Source organism: Myxine glutinosa, chromosome 5 (genome assembly GCF_964187855.1).
Source record: "Myxine glutinosa chromosome 5, kmMyxGlut1.1, whole genome shotgun sequence".
NCBI classification, from domain to species: Eukaryota; Metazoa; Chordata; class Myxini; order Myxiniformes; family Myxinidae; genus Myxine; species Myxine glutinosa.
The window spans coordinates 158,573,056-158,586,050 of NC_136265.1; the positions used below are offsets into that span (position 1 = coordinate 158,573,056).

The window sequence follows — 12,995 nt, forward strand, 5'->3', positions numbered from 1 at the left end:
CTGGGTGGGCTTTTCGACAGTACCGAGTCGAATGTCCATACTCACTGCAATGTTTGCAGTATGGTTGAGCTTGGAGCCGGATGTTGTTCACTTTAGGATCAGAGCCCAACCACAATCGGTTAATCACGTCTTCCAAATTGTCAGACTGTGACGTTTTACGGGACAACTTGAGTCGAATCGATCGAAGAATTTTGTTGTTGGATGTGGATCCAGGATGGAAGAATGTTGTGTCCTTGTTGTTTTAAAATCTTCTTAAGTTTGGTGTACGTATCACGTCCAAGTTGGCAGTCCACCATGATGGCAATTGCTGCATCGATGGGAATTGTAGAGGAAGTTGATGGTTTGGGAGTTGAAGCGGAAGCTGGTCGTTGCCATGCACTGTCTCCGAATTCACGTGCACTCTTGTCCTTACATTTTCTAAGGAGCAATGCAAGAATTCTCAACGGGGTTTCGTCATTCTCTTCTGCATATTCCTCAACTTTCGTCCAGATTTCGTCCGTGCGGGCCTTCAATTGCCTCTCTCCCAATTGATCCAATGACTTCTTTGGCTTTTTCCGGGGGACTTCGGGTACAGAGGAGGCAGAGATGAAGTCTTCACTATCAATGACGATATCCTTGCATGGAGCATCCCTCTGAGCACTACCTTTGCTTTTCCGAGTTGCAGTGAACTTGTTGTACCGGGACTTCAGCTCCACCATCCTTGCATGCAGCAGGTCATCCTGATGGACAGAAAGCTTCGTGGCCACAACTGTTTCAACTTTGTCCCAATCTGGAGGTTTGAAGTTGTTCGGTTTCGCTTCTTGGCAGATGGAAAAGAACTCGTCCCATGTCAATTTCATAGTGAGAGATGCTTTATTGTTCTGTAAAAGAAAAGTATACAGTACTAACAATGCATGAAAAAATGCGAGGCAATGCATGAAAAGATGAACTATGATGCAATATGTGGTCTGATGCAATATGTGGTCTGATGCAATAGTGGTATGATGCAATATGTGGTATGATGCAATATGTGGTCTGATGCAATGCGTGGTCTGATGCAAGATTGGGTAAAATGATGGCAGAAAAAAAGGATTTTGTTCATAACATGAAAAGGGTTGATGCATTGCTATTGCATTGCTATTGCTTTTCACCCCTCAGCCCAAATTGGGCTAAGGGGTATTGTCGTCACGGGCGTCGTCCGGGTGTCCGGGCGTCCGTCAACTTTTGGTTTCCGTCAATTTCAAGGAGAACGGCTTGTCCGATTAAATCTATTTTTGCAGGGTGTGTTGGGGTTGAGTAGAGGAAGGTTCCTTTCGAAAATGGGCACGCTACGATTTTCAATATGGCCGCCACAGCAGCCATCCGGGCGTCCGTCAACTTTTGGTTTCCGTCAATTTCAAGGAGAACGGCTTGTCCGATTAAATCTATTTTTGCAGGGTGTGTTGGGGTTGAGTAGAGGAAGGTTCCTTTCGAAAATGGGCGCGCTGCAATTTTCAATATGGCCGCCACGGAAGCCATCTTGAAATTGGTTTCCGTCAATTTCGAGCAGAACGGCTTGTCCGATTAAATTCATTTTTGCAGTGTGTGTTGGGGCGCACTGCGATTTTCAATATGGCCGCCACGGTAGCCATCTTGAAATTGGTTTCCGTCAATTTCGATCAGAACGACTTGTCCGATTAAATCCATTTTTGCAGTGTGTGTTGGGGTTGAGTAGAGGAAGGTTCCTTTCGAAAAAGGGCGCGCTGCGATTTTCAGTATGGCCGCCACGGCAGCCATCTTGAAATTGGTTTCCGTCAATTTCAAGCAGAATGGCTTGTCCAATTAAATCCATGCTTCCTTTCACCATGCATGGGCTGAGGGGTTACGCCCGCTTTGCGGTGCTATTTATTTGTATATATAATACTGTCGCGCGAATCCATCGGTTAACACGGTAGGACCGCGGAGGACCGAACGGCTTTACTTGAGGTGACGATCAAATACGGATTCGACTATGCTACGCAAGAGGAAGAAGCGGAAGCGCTTACCTCCCGGCTCGCTTGCGCCAGCATCTTCAACCTGGAAAGTGATTAACTCAAACGAGAACGGGTTTAAAAAGGAATGAAAAATAATACAAGGGTTCATTTGAAATAAAGATCGGGACAGGGAAACGCGATGATAAATAAATGTCCTAAATCGTGACGTCCCCACACCAGACTTGACAACAGGACAAAGGAATGAATGAAATAAAGAAATCGTCATGTGGTGCTCTGTGGTGCGAGCTTATCTGTCCGCAGTGGGTGTCCGTCGTCCAACGCGGCCCCGTCCGGCCCGGACGCCGGCGCGAAGAAACTTCAGTCCACCTCGCTCGCGCGCTCCTACAGGCTCCGAGCGACCCGCTCAGCAGCACGCCCCGCTCCACGTTCCTCGTCGGTCGCACACGAGGTCCCGTTCGCTCACAGCACCGAGCGTCGCTCCAAGCTCCGAGCACTGAAAGCACCGAGCACCAAGAACACCCCAGGGAAGCGAGCGCGAAGGAAAACCAGGGAAGAAACCAGCCAAGAGTCCAGCGCAGAGTAGCACAAGCACGAAGGGTCCAGCGCCAAGAGAGAGAGAGAGAGAGAGAATGTCGTCGAGTGAGTCCTTTTTGTCACCTGGCGTGTGATGTCAATCCTTTCTCTGCCCCAACCAGAGCCTCGTATCTTGGTCTCTCGAACCTGCTCGCGCCTTCCCACGTCATCGGCGCTCTTCCCTCCAATGAACAACCTCCTTCTAAGTCGTGGTTTGGCGCCTTCCGCGCTGATTGGCTGAAGGTTCGTGCCTTCCGCACCAACCAATCACACGTTCTCTGGGCGTGGTTATAGCTTGTCTTACTCAATGTTCATCACCCATGGTGGCGTATTGCGCAGCCGCTGCCTGCTTGTCTTCCAAAGTCGTTGTGGTAAGGGAGGGGAATTATTTAATGTGTGCACTATGGGACCTATCTAAGTGTCTAAATGAGTGTGTTGTCATAATGGACACTGGGTTGGCGACAGAGGGGACAACAAACAAAGGAATTTTATCCATAATCCCTGCACTACTTAGCATGCCCCGCCCCCTCGTGGCGGGGACACAAATACAGCTTATACCGACATCCGGGCTAAACATAGAACTTATTACAGGTAGATTCCCTATCACGACAGTCGAGTTACCTACCTATACAGATCTATCTGGCTCTAGATATTCCTCTACCCAAATTCATAACAATACATTTAACAGCCCCATTAGCTTGGATTGATTGTTTTCAATAGCTTGGATTGATTCCAATTCCACTGGGCCATAAAGGAATTATCCTATAGACTGGAAGGCCTGAAGTCTGAGGCTTACACAGGCTGTGTGCTTCAGAAGGCCTGTGATGCCAATGGGCTGCAACCTTACAACATTTGATGATGATTTTCATCATCGCTGTTGGCCTTCTTCATACTGATGAGAAAAGTTATAGTGAACTCATGGTGATTGTGAATATAACACTTCTGATTGTAACTGTTTTACCTCACATCCGGTTGAGCGTATTATTTAATTACTTGTATAAAGCCTGTCAAATATGATGGGTTGGAATAGTTTATGTGATGGGGCAGCCGTGTGAGCATGCCAAAGTCTGAAGCCTGGGCCTTGTGTCAGGTGTGCTTATATCTTCTTTATTTATTAGACATCCTACAGACGTAAACAAACACTCGTTTTCCTCTGCGCGCATTGCACACATCACGTGCAGCGAATTTCACCTCCCTGTGCCTTGTATTTATTGTGATTTTAAAAAAATACCGCTTCTGCACACCGACCTTGAGGCTCGGTTTGCAAGCTACGGTCTGCAATTCCAATGTAAGAGACATAATTACTCTTCTGTTGCGTCTTTGGAGTCATCAGGGTCTTTTGGGTCCTCTGAGTTATTTGGGTCTTTTGGTTACTCAGGGTCTTTTGAGTCTTCGGGATCTTTTTGGTCCTCGGGTCTTTTGTTGCATCTGGGTCATTTGTGTCTTTTGGGTCCTCTATTTCTTTTGGGTCATTTAAGTCTTTTGGGTCCTCTGGATCTAATCAATCTTTTCAGTCTTTGGGGTATTTTGTGTCTTAGAGGTCATTTGGGTCTTTGAGGTCCACTAGTTCCTCAGGGTCTTGAAGAGTCTTTGGGGTCTTTTTGGTCTTTTCCATCTTTAAGGGTCTTCAGGCTATTTTGGGTCTTCAGAGTATTTTCGGTCTTTGGGGTCTTTTGGATCTTAGGGGTCTTTTTGGTCTTCTGGGTCTTTTCAATCTTTTCGGTCTTCAGGTTTTTTGGGTCTTCAGGTTTTTTTGGGTCTTCATGGTCTTTAAGGGTCTTCAGGGTATTTAAGGGTCTTTGGAGTCTTTTCGGTCTTCTGGGTCTTTTCGGTCTTCGGTTTTCTTTTGGGTTTTCGGGGTCTTTAAGGGTCTTCTGGATATTTTGGGTCTTCTGTGTCTTTTGATCTTCCCAGGCTTCGGGGTATTTTGGGTTTTTAAGGGATTAGGATTCCAGATTTGTATTTACATGTGCCAAGTTTGCCACATGTGGGATCGCAGATTTACACAACCATGTTCCACGTTTGCCACGTGTAGGATCCCAGATTTTTACATCCATGTTCCATGTTTGCCACATGTAGGATCCCAGATTTACACAACCATGTTCCACGTTTGCCACCTGTAGGATCCCAGATTTACACATCCATGTTCCACGTTTGCCACATGTGGGATCCCAGGTTTACACAACCATGTTCCATGTTTGCCACATGTAGGATCCCAGATTTTCACATCCATGTTCCACGTTTGCCACATGTAGGATCCCAGATTTACACAACCATGTTCCACGTTTGCCACCTGTAGGATTCCAGATTTACACATCCATGTTCCACGTTTGCCACATGTGGGATCCCAGATTTACACAACCATGTTCCATGTTTGCCACATGTAGGATCCCAGATTTTTACATCCATGTTTCATGTTTGCCACCTGTAGGATCCCAGATTTTCACAACCATGTTGCACGTTTGCCACCTGTAGGATCCCAGATTTACACATCCATGTTCCATGTTTGCCACATGTGGGATCCCAGATTTTTGCATCCATGTTCCACGTTTGCCACATGTAGGATCCCAGATTTACACAACCATGTTCCGTTTGCCACGTGTAGGATCCCAGATTTTCACATCCATGTTCCACGTTTGCCACATGTAGAATCCCAGATTTACACAACCATGTTCCACGTTTGCCACGTGTAGGATCCCAGATTTTCACATCCATGTCCCACGTTTGTCACCTGTAGGATCCCAGATTTAAACAACCATGTTCCATTTGCCACCTGTAGGATCCCAGATTTACACAACCATGTTCCACGTTTGCCACCTGTAGGATCCCAGATTTACACAACCATGGTCCACGTTTGCCACGTGTAGGATCCCAGATTTTCACATCCATGTTCCACGTTTGCCACATGTAGGATCCCAGATTTACACAACCATGTCCCACGTTTGCCACGTGTAGGATCCCAGATTTTCACATCCATGTTCCACGTTTGCCACATGTAGGATCCCAGATTTACACAACCATGTTCCACGTTTACCACGTGTAGGATCCCAGATTTACACAACCATGTCCCACGTTTGCCACCTGTAGGATCCCAGATTTACACATCCATGTTCCATGTTTGCCACCTGTAGGATCCCAGATTTACACATCCATGTTCCACGTTTGCCACATGTGGGACCCCAGATTTACACAACCATGTTCCACGTTTGCCACGTGTAGGATCCCAGATTTTTATATCCATGTTTGCCACCTGTAGGATCCCAGATTTACACATCCATGTTCCATGTTTGCCACATGTGGGATCCCAGATTTTTACATCCATGTTCCATGTTTGCCACATGTAGGATCCTAGATTTACACAACCATGTTCCATGTTTGCCACGTGTCCCAGATTTGCCACGTGTCCCAGATCTGTCCCAGATCCAGAGGATCCCAGATTTACACAACCATGTCCCACGTTTGCCACGTGTAGGATCCCAGATTTTCACATCCATTGTCCACGTTTGCCACCTGTAGGATCCCAGATTTTCACATCCATGTTCCACGTTTGCCCCCTGTCCACCACCATGAATCAAACCCGACACCCACAACCAGTTTAAAGCAATGATCGGCATGAATTCGGAGGATTACCTCTTCCTTTGTCTCTTTTTCATTGTTTCAAGTTCGGCACACACTAATTAGGGTAGCGTGGGGCAAGACGCCCCCATTAAGCAAGATTGCTGATATCTGCTCCTGTTGCAGCTATAGAGAACTAAAAGTAAATGCAAACAATAAGGACACATTAGCGCTACATAATAGCACAAGCACACCAAGATAGAAAAAAACGAAAAAGAACAAGCAGTGAAAATATATATATATATTTTTTGGCCTCTTTGCCCCATGCCAGAGGTAAAACGCCCACCAGGTTGGGGCAAAACGCTTACTGTGGGCGTGTTGCCCCTGAGAAGTGAGCGTTTTGCCCCTTACTTCCGAATTACATAAAAAGAAGATAATACTAACGTCTGACTAGAAAAACATAGTCTCCTACATAGAGGAAATTTCACTGTAAATACAAAATGTCATGAATTGTGACTTGGTCAAATTCAAACAGTCATGGGCACATGTCAGTCCGAGACATCCGACTCGCAGTTTGGGCACAGGAACTGGGCCAGTCCTGGCGTACATTGTTCATGTGCCCAATGAAGGCACAACTGGCACGGCACCCACACCTCCCTGGGTCTGGCACGGCTGTACTCCTCACAGCATATAAGACAAGGCCAGTCTTCCTCCTCACTTGTTTCTTCCTCTTCTCCTTGCTTCCTCGTTTTGCCGTTTGTGGGGTTTGTTTGCTGCACTCTCTTCTTCTTCTGCTTTTGTTCTTTGTCTGAGTTTTTCTTGGGGTTCTTCTTTGCCTGCGTCTCTTCTAGTGCTTTGTCTGAGTTTTTCTTGGGGTTCTTCTTTGCCTGCTTCTCTTCTAGTGCTGCCTTGTATGGCGAAGAGGTCAGCACGGCTGCTGACTCTGTTTTTCTGGCTCTTGGCCTCTTGATTGATATTTTGGGCAGCGGAGAAAGCCCATGGATTATTTCCCTGATTGTGCTGGTAGAAGGTGTGGATGGCTGGGGGATTGGCGGCTGTGACGTGGGCGCCTCACTTCCAACTTCTGGTGTTAGTCGCTCTGGTTGCAGGCTGGGCAGAACGATGCAGTTGTAGTGCCCGACATCCTGACCAACACTGGTGAACTGCACCATCAGGGGCTGGTGGTGTCTGTCAACGTCTCCATAACGTTGAACCACAACGTTATCCCAGTTGTAAACTATGATTTGTTTCTGAAGGACTTTGCTGGTGGCGGTGATCTCCAGCTTGCCCGGCAGGGACAATGGATCCGACATGGCATCGATTCGATGCTCCATGGATGAGTATCGGAGCCATCTGGGCAGGTTGGCGTTGATGGTTTCGACGTCCAGGTCTTTGAAGTCATCATAATTTTCACACATGTGTGCAATAACGTTTGCGCGAAGTCCATCTGCCTGACTCTTCTCAAACATCTCTAGTACCTGATTTCTCAATGATCCATGCTCTGATCTCTCCGCTGTTTGTAACTTTGAGTCCATCCCAATGATTAAACTGCGGAAAAAACATCGGCCATCACCAGACGTCGGTATCACCTGCATTCCGTTGTCAGATGAAGAAGGTGAGGGAGATGGTCCTTGGTCTTGCCTGTCTTCAACACAGATTGAGGGACACATGGTTGCTTGAGGCTGCCTGAGGGTGAGGTCGTGACGGGAGAGAAAGTTCTGGACCCAGTCCTTTCCTGCCATCCGGGACTCTCTGTTGAAAGGGTGGCTAATTTGAGCCTTCTCAGCAACATCAAACGCGAGACGCTGCATGTCCCGCATCCTCAGACCGTACAGTCGCCTCTGCATCTCCGTTACATGTGCTTTCAGCTGCGCGTCGATCTCAGGAGGAAGGGCGTTCTTATATCTCCCAAAATTCAGCACACCAGGTGCTGCTACTTGCTGGTCTCTGTGCCTTCGTAGGGTACGTGCCGGAACACCAAAGTCCTTGCTGGCACGAATGAGTGGAAGTCCCTCGCTCACTGCTGTCAAGGCTGCAGACAAGTTGCCTTGGCCATAATTGCCCCTCTCTGTCTTCCTTTTGTATGTTCTCACCATCATGTATCTGTTGACAAGTGTTTAAAAATGATTCAGTCTCTAAATCATAATTTCTTTTATTCATAGTCACTTTTACTAGTCACTTTTACTAGTCACTAATAGTCACTTTTACTAGCATAGGAGAGAGAGAAAGAGAGAAAGAGAGAAAGAGAGAAAGAGAGAGAGAGACATGCAGTACTCTAGCATTTCAAGTCAAGTCGGTATTACATTCAGTGGAATGAGGGGCACATTAGGCGTCTTGCCCCAACATCCCAGTGGGCGTTTGACCCCCAATCTGTTACAAATCCTATCTTTGGAAATCTGACTTAAAGCAAGGGAGGCAACTAGTTTAGTCTGGCATCAACAGATAGCTAACAGTAACAGATCCCTATAACAAGAAAAAGTAGAGACGTTCTGTTTCTTCTGCTATTTAGATGATGGTACTGAACAAATGAAGTATGAAATTTACAACAAACAGGACGAAAACAAAGAAAAACATCTGAGAAACGTACCGTTTTCTCTACCTGTGTCGCCGTCGTGGCGGGAAAGGATGTTTGCGGAAGGAAGCTCGCAAGGCATCATGGGGCTCGTTGCATCACGTGGTTTAGTATATATTGTGGGTAGGCGTTTGACCCCTACTGGGCCTCTTGCCCCACCCTACCCTAATTAATTCGTTTACACTTGAATCCCAACCGCGATTATAAGTGTTTTTTCCACGAAGGGGAACTGGTAATTTTTCGGGAACTCCGACACGATGCGACATGTGATATCGCAACCATGGTCGTAACTCACGTGATCGGGGGTGGGAAGGGTGTCCATTTGAATTTGGCGCTCCGAGGTCGCCTCTTGGTGCTTTCGGGGCGGCGGGCGCGGCCAAGAGGGCGGTCGGGCGGAAGCAGCGCACGGGAAGCGGTCGTGCGCTTTAACTCGGGTCATCGTCAATGGCGGAGCTCCGCTAGGGCACGGGAAACCCGGGAAGACGTCAACCCTGCCTGTATTGATCGGTACACAATGATGATCCAAGGCTGAGGAACCGGGTGAGGGACGATCAAGACCGAGAGTGCGAGTTCTGAGGAAGAGGAAGCGGACGTTCAGAGCGCGCCTGATCCGGGCCGAGCCGAGAACCGAGCCGAGCTTGGACACGATGAAGAAGCAACTGTATCGCATGCGGCAGATTGCCAACCAGACCGTGTTCAAGTAAGTGCGTGTCCCGCCGGAGGACGAAGGCATGTCGTGAGGTCGGAGGACATGTTGGGTGGGGGAGACGCTCGAGCGACGCGGCCATGGGACAAAGTTCGATTCCCGACTCCTCAGCTTGGCGACGTATGAGCGCCCATCGCAGGAGCGGTTAAACAGTGCTTAACTACCATAACTTAGGGCCCTGTTCGCGCTTTACGTGGCATCTTATTCAATCAAATGTAAACGACCAATTGAACTGTGCATTCATATATATATATATATATATATACACACTAGCTGCTGGTGTGGCACAAAGGTTAATGGTGACCATTTCAGTTGAGAGTTTCTATCCTCTCTTGGTCTTAGTCTTAAGGGACAGCAAGCAGGTCACTGTCCAGTGGTTCCAGAACTTAGAAATGTTGAGGAATGACCATTCGTTCTCCCACGTCAGCTTGGTTGATGTGCTTGTATCATTGTATGACCATTACCTTTGGCCTCGAGGTTAAAAAAAAAAATTTTTTTTAATGGTCTTGACAAGTTTTTTGTCAAACTAATGACACTTTGGTCTCAGGGCCGAAGTAAACATCCTTAGCTTTGTTGTAATGTTTGATTTTATTTCCACTTTTTGCCAAGTTAAAAAGGCAGTCAAAACGGACCCAAACTGATGAGATTGATGGAATGACCAAAAAGGCAGTCCTTACTGACCCAAACTGATGAGGTTGATGGAATGACCAAAAAGGCAGTCCTTACTGACCCAAACTGATGAGGTTGATGGAATGACCAAAAAGGCAGTCCTTACTGACCCAAACTCATGAGGTTGATGGAATGACCAAAAAGGCAGTCCTTACTGACCCAAACTCATGAGGTTGATGGAATGACCAAAAAGGCAGTCCTTACTGACCCAAACTCATGAGGTTTATGGAATGACCAAAAAGGCAGTCCTTACTGACCCAAACTCATGAGGTTGATGGAATGACCAAAAAGGCAGTCTTTACTGACCCAAACTGATGAAGTTGATGGAATGACCAAAAAGGCAGTCCTTACTGACCCAAACTGATGAGGTTGATGGAATGACCAAAAAGGCAGTCCTTACTGACCCAAACTGATGAAGTTGATGGAATGACCAAAAAGGCAGTCTTAACGGAACCCAAACTGATGAAGTTGATGGAATGACCAAAAAGGCAGTCCTATCAGACCCAAACTCATGAGGTTGATGGAATGACCAAAAAGGCAGTCCTAACGGACCCAAACTGATGAGGTTGATGGAATGACCAAAAAGGTAGTCCTTACTGACCCAAACTGATGAGGTTGATGGAATGACCAAAAAGGCAGTCCTATCAGACCCAAACTCATGAGGTTGATGGAATGACCAAAAAGGCAGTCCTAACGGACCCAAACTGATGAGGTTGATGGAATGACCAAAAAGGCAGTCCTATCGGAACCAAACTGATGAGGTTGATGGAATGACCAAAAAGGCAGTCCTATCGGACCCAAACTGATGAGGTTGATGGAATGACCAAAAAGGCAGTCCTATCGGACCCAAACTGATGAGGTTGATGGAATGACCAAAAAGGCAGTCCTAATGGACCCACACTCATGAGGTTGATGGAATGACCATGCATTCTGACCCTCGGTGTGCCCAATGTGCATGGGTATTACCTTGGCAAGCTTTGTTTGATTGTGTACTTAGGTCTTTGGGTCAATTGTCACATCCTTAGCTTTGTTATAATGTTTGATTTTTCTTCTTTTTAATCTTGTTGTTTTTCCCTTTAAACATAAAAGCGTTCCTCCTAACAGAGGTCAGGGAGCCAAAAACACGTTCGTGGATTGATTCAATTTCCCATGGAGTGAGGCTGCCAAAAATGGCTTTTGAAGCCATGTAGCCTGACTGATGCTGCGGATAGCAGTTTGTCGGAGCTGACACTGCATTAGTGCATTAGGCAGTGACTGGTTCTTGTATTTTTTACAGACTGCAATTGAGCTGGTTGAGTGTGTGTGTGTGTGTGTGTGTGTGTGTGTGTGTGTGTGTGTGTGTGTGTGTGTGTGTGTGTGTGTCGTTATCTCCATATGCGGGTTTCAGAAGGTGGAACGAGGCCCTCCCAGGCGTCAAATTATCCACGTTTGTGTGTGTGTGTATTTTTCTTTGATTTCTGTATAAATCCACACTCCTTGACTAATCTCTACCAAATTCTCATATGTGCTGTGGGTACCCAGGGTCAGATCATGTGCCTAATCATGTGCCTAACGAAGTCAGATCATGTGCCTAACCCCCTCCCCCACATGATTTTTTAAAAACCTTGTGGAGCTCATTGGGGCATGAAAAAGCATTCAACACAATTCTTTTCCTGCAGTGCTGCACTCAAAATCAGGATCATTTTTAGATGCGATATCCAAAGCCTCATTAACTTTATTCAGGATGTTTGAAATAATTTTGCACATTAAAATCCTCAGTAGTTGATCCTCTTCTGTTGTTTATTCAGCCTCTTCTTCAGCACGTTGTTGGTCGAGCTCTAGCAACTAGCAACAGCAACTCCTCCACATCGCCTGCATTGACTTTGTCGAATCGCACATCTCGGCTTTTTCATTGTGCAGTGTGGGTAGCTCTGGTTTGAATCCCGTGAAGTCTTTGATGTTGATGAAGGTTTCACCAGATCGATGAAGTCGTTGATCCGGCCAAACCCTCTTCCAAACACAGTTCTTGCAGTTGTCCATGACTTCCCTCCAGGCCTCAGTGATGTTTCCAATGGCTTTCCTGGTGTCAAAAGACTCCCAGAAGTCTTTAATGGATTGGCTGTCTTTGTAATTGGTCTCATGCATTAGCTGAGCAAAGGTGCGTCACAGGTAGTAAGCCTTGAATGCTGCGATGGTGCCCTGATCCATCGGCTGTAGGACAAAAGTTGTGTTTGGAGAAAGAAGTATAACTTCAACTTTGATGCCAGTTGATAAGGAGTTGAGGTCGACTGGGTGACCTGGTGCGTTGTCCAACACTAACAGCGCTTTCTTTTTAAAGTCCTTTTTTCACAATAACTTTTCACTGCTGGCCAAAAATCTATCCAGAAACCAGGTCTGAAAAATGGCACTTTATTTATTTCTCTTTTTCCCCCTGTGGAAACTTTCACATCCTCTTCAGTCTTACTCTTCCCTCCGGATCTTCAAGACAGCTGTTCATCACTGTCTCAGGATCTTTTCTACACCCGTTAAACCACCCCCACCCCTTCCAAAATGTTGCTTGTGTATCCATCTTGTCCAACCCTTGTGTTCTCCCCTAACCCTCATCGTTACCTGCATCCCTTGTGTGTCCATCTCCATCTACCTTCTCCCTCTGCACTGCTATTGGCGTTTCCCCTTTATCCTGCTGTTCCACTTGTTATGTTGTGTCCTGATCTGTTCTGTGTCCTAGCTCTTCCACGACTCTAGACCATGTATTAATTTGGTTTTCTACTCTATGCAGTACTGTATTTCAAACGACGCTATAATGAAACTACGTTAACCGGGGCGACGATAAGCCGGATATTACTGTATATAGTACGTCTGATCGTACTTTGTGACAACACAGTTCGATGCTGGGATTTGCTTGATCGCTTTAACGAGCTTCAGGAGTCTGTTTTAATACATTTATAGACCCGTTCATGTTTGTGTATTAAAAGTGTAAGAATGTGTT

The 12,995-nt window shown here is 46.5% G+C and overlaps 2 protein-coding genes across 16 annotated transcripts in view; one reads left to right on the forward strand and one right to left on the reverse strand.

Annotated features, from left to right (window-relative positions):
- LOC144892401 (uncharacterized) overlaps positions 1-12,995 on the reverse strand; it is a 269,427-nt gene that overhangs the window by 228,695 nt on the left and 27,737 nt on the right. The gene's annotated exons all lie outside the window — the stretch shown is intronic.
- Positions 8,729-12,995, forward strand: part of LOC137410945 (rho GTPase-activating protein 44) — a 138,698-nt gene continuing 134,431 nt past the window's right edge. For 14 of the 15 annotated variants that reach the window (XR_013623600.1, XR_013623603.1, XR_013623601.1 and 11 more), the window contains exon 1: positions 9,013-9,352. Coding sequence is in view for 9 of the 15 variants with exons in the window: in XM_078778923.1 (XP_078635049.1) it covers positions 9,300-9,352 (53 nt within the window). In the remaining 6 variants the exon portion in view is untranslated. Of the gene's footprint in view, positions 9,353-12,995 lie in introns of all 15 variants that reach the window. The other variant, XM_078778921.1, reaches the window with a different exon arrangement.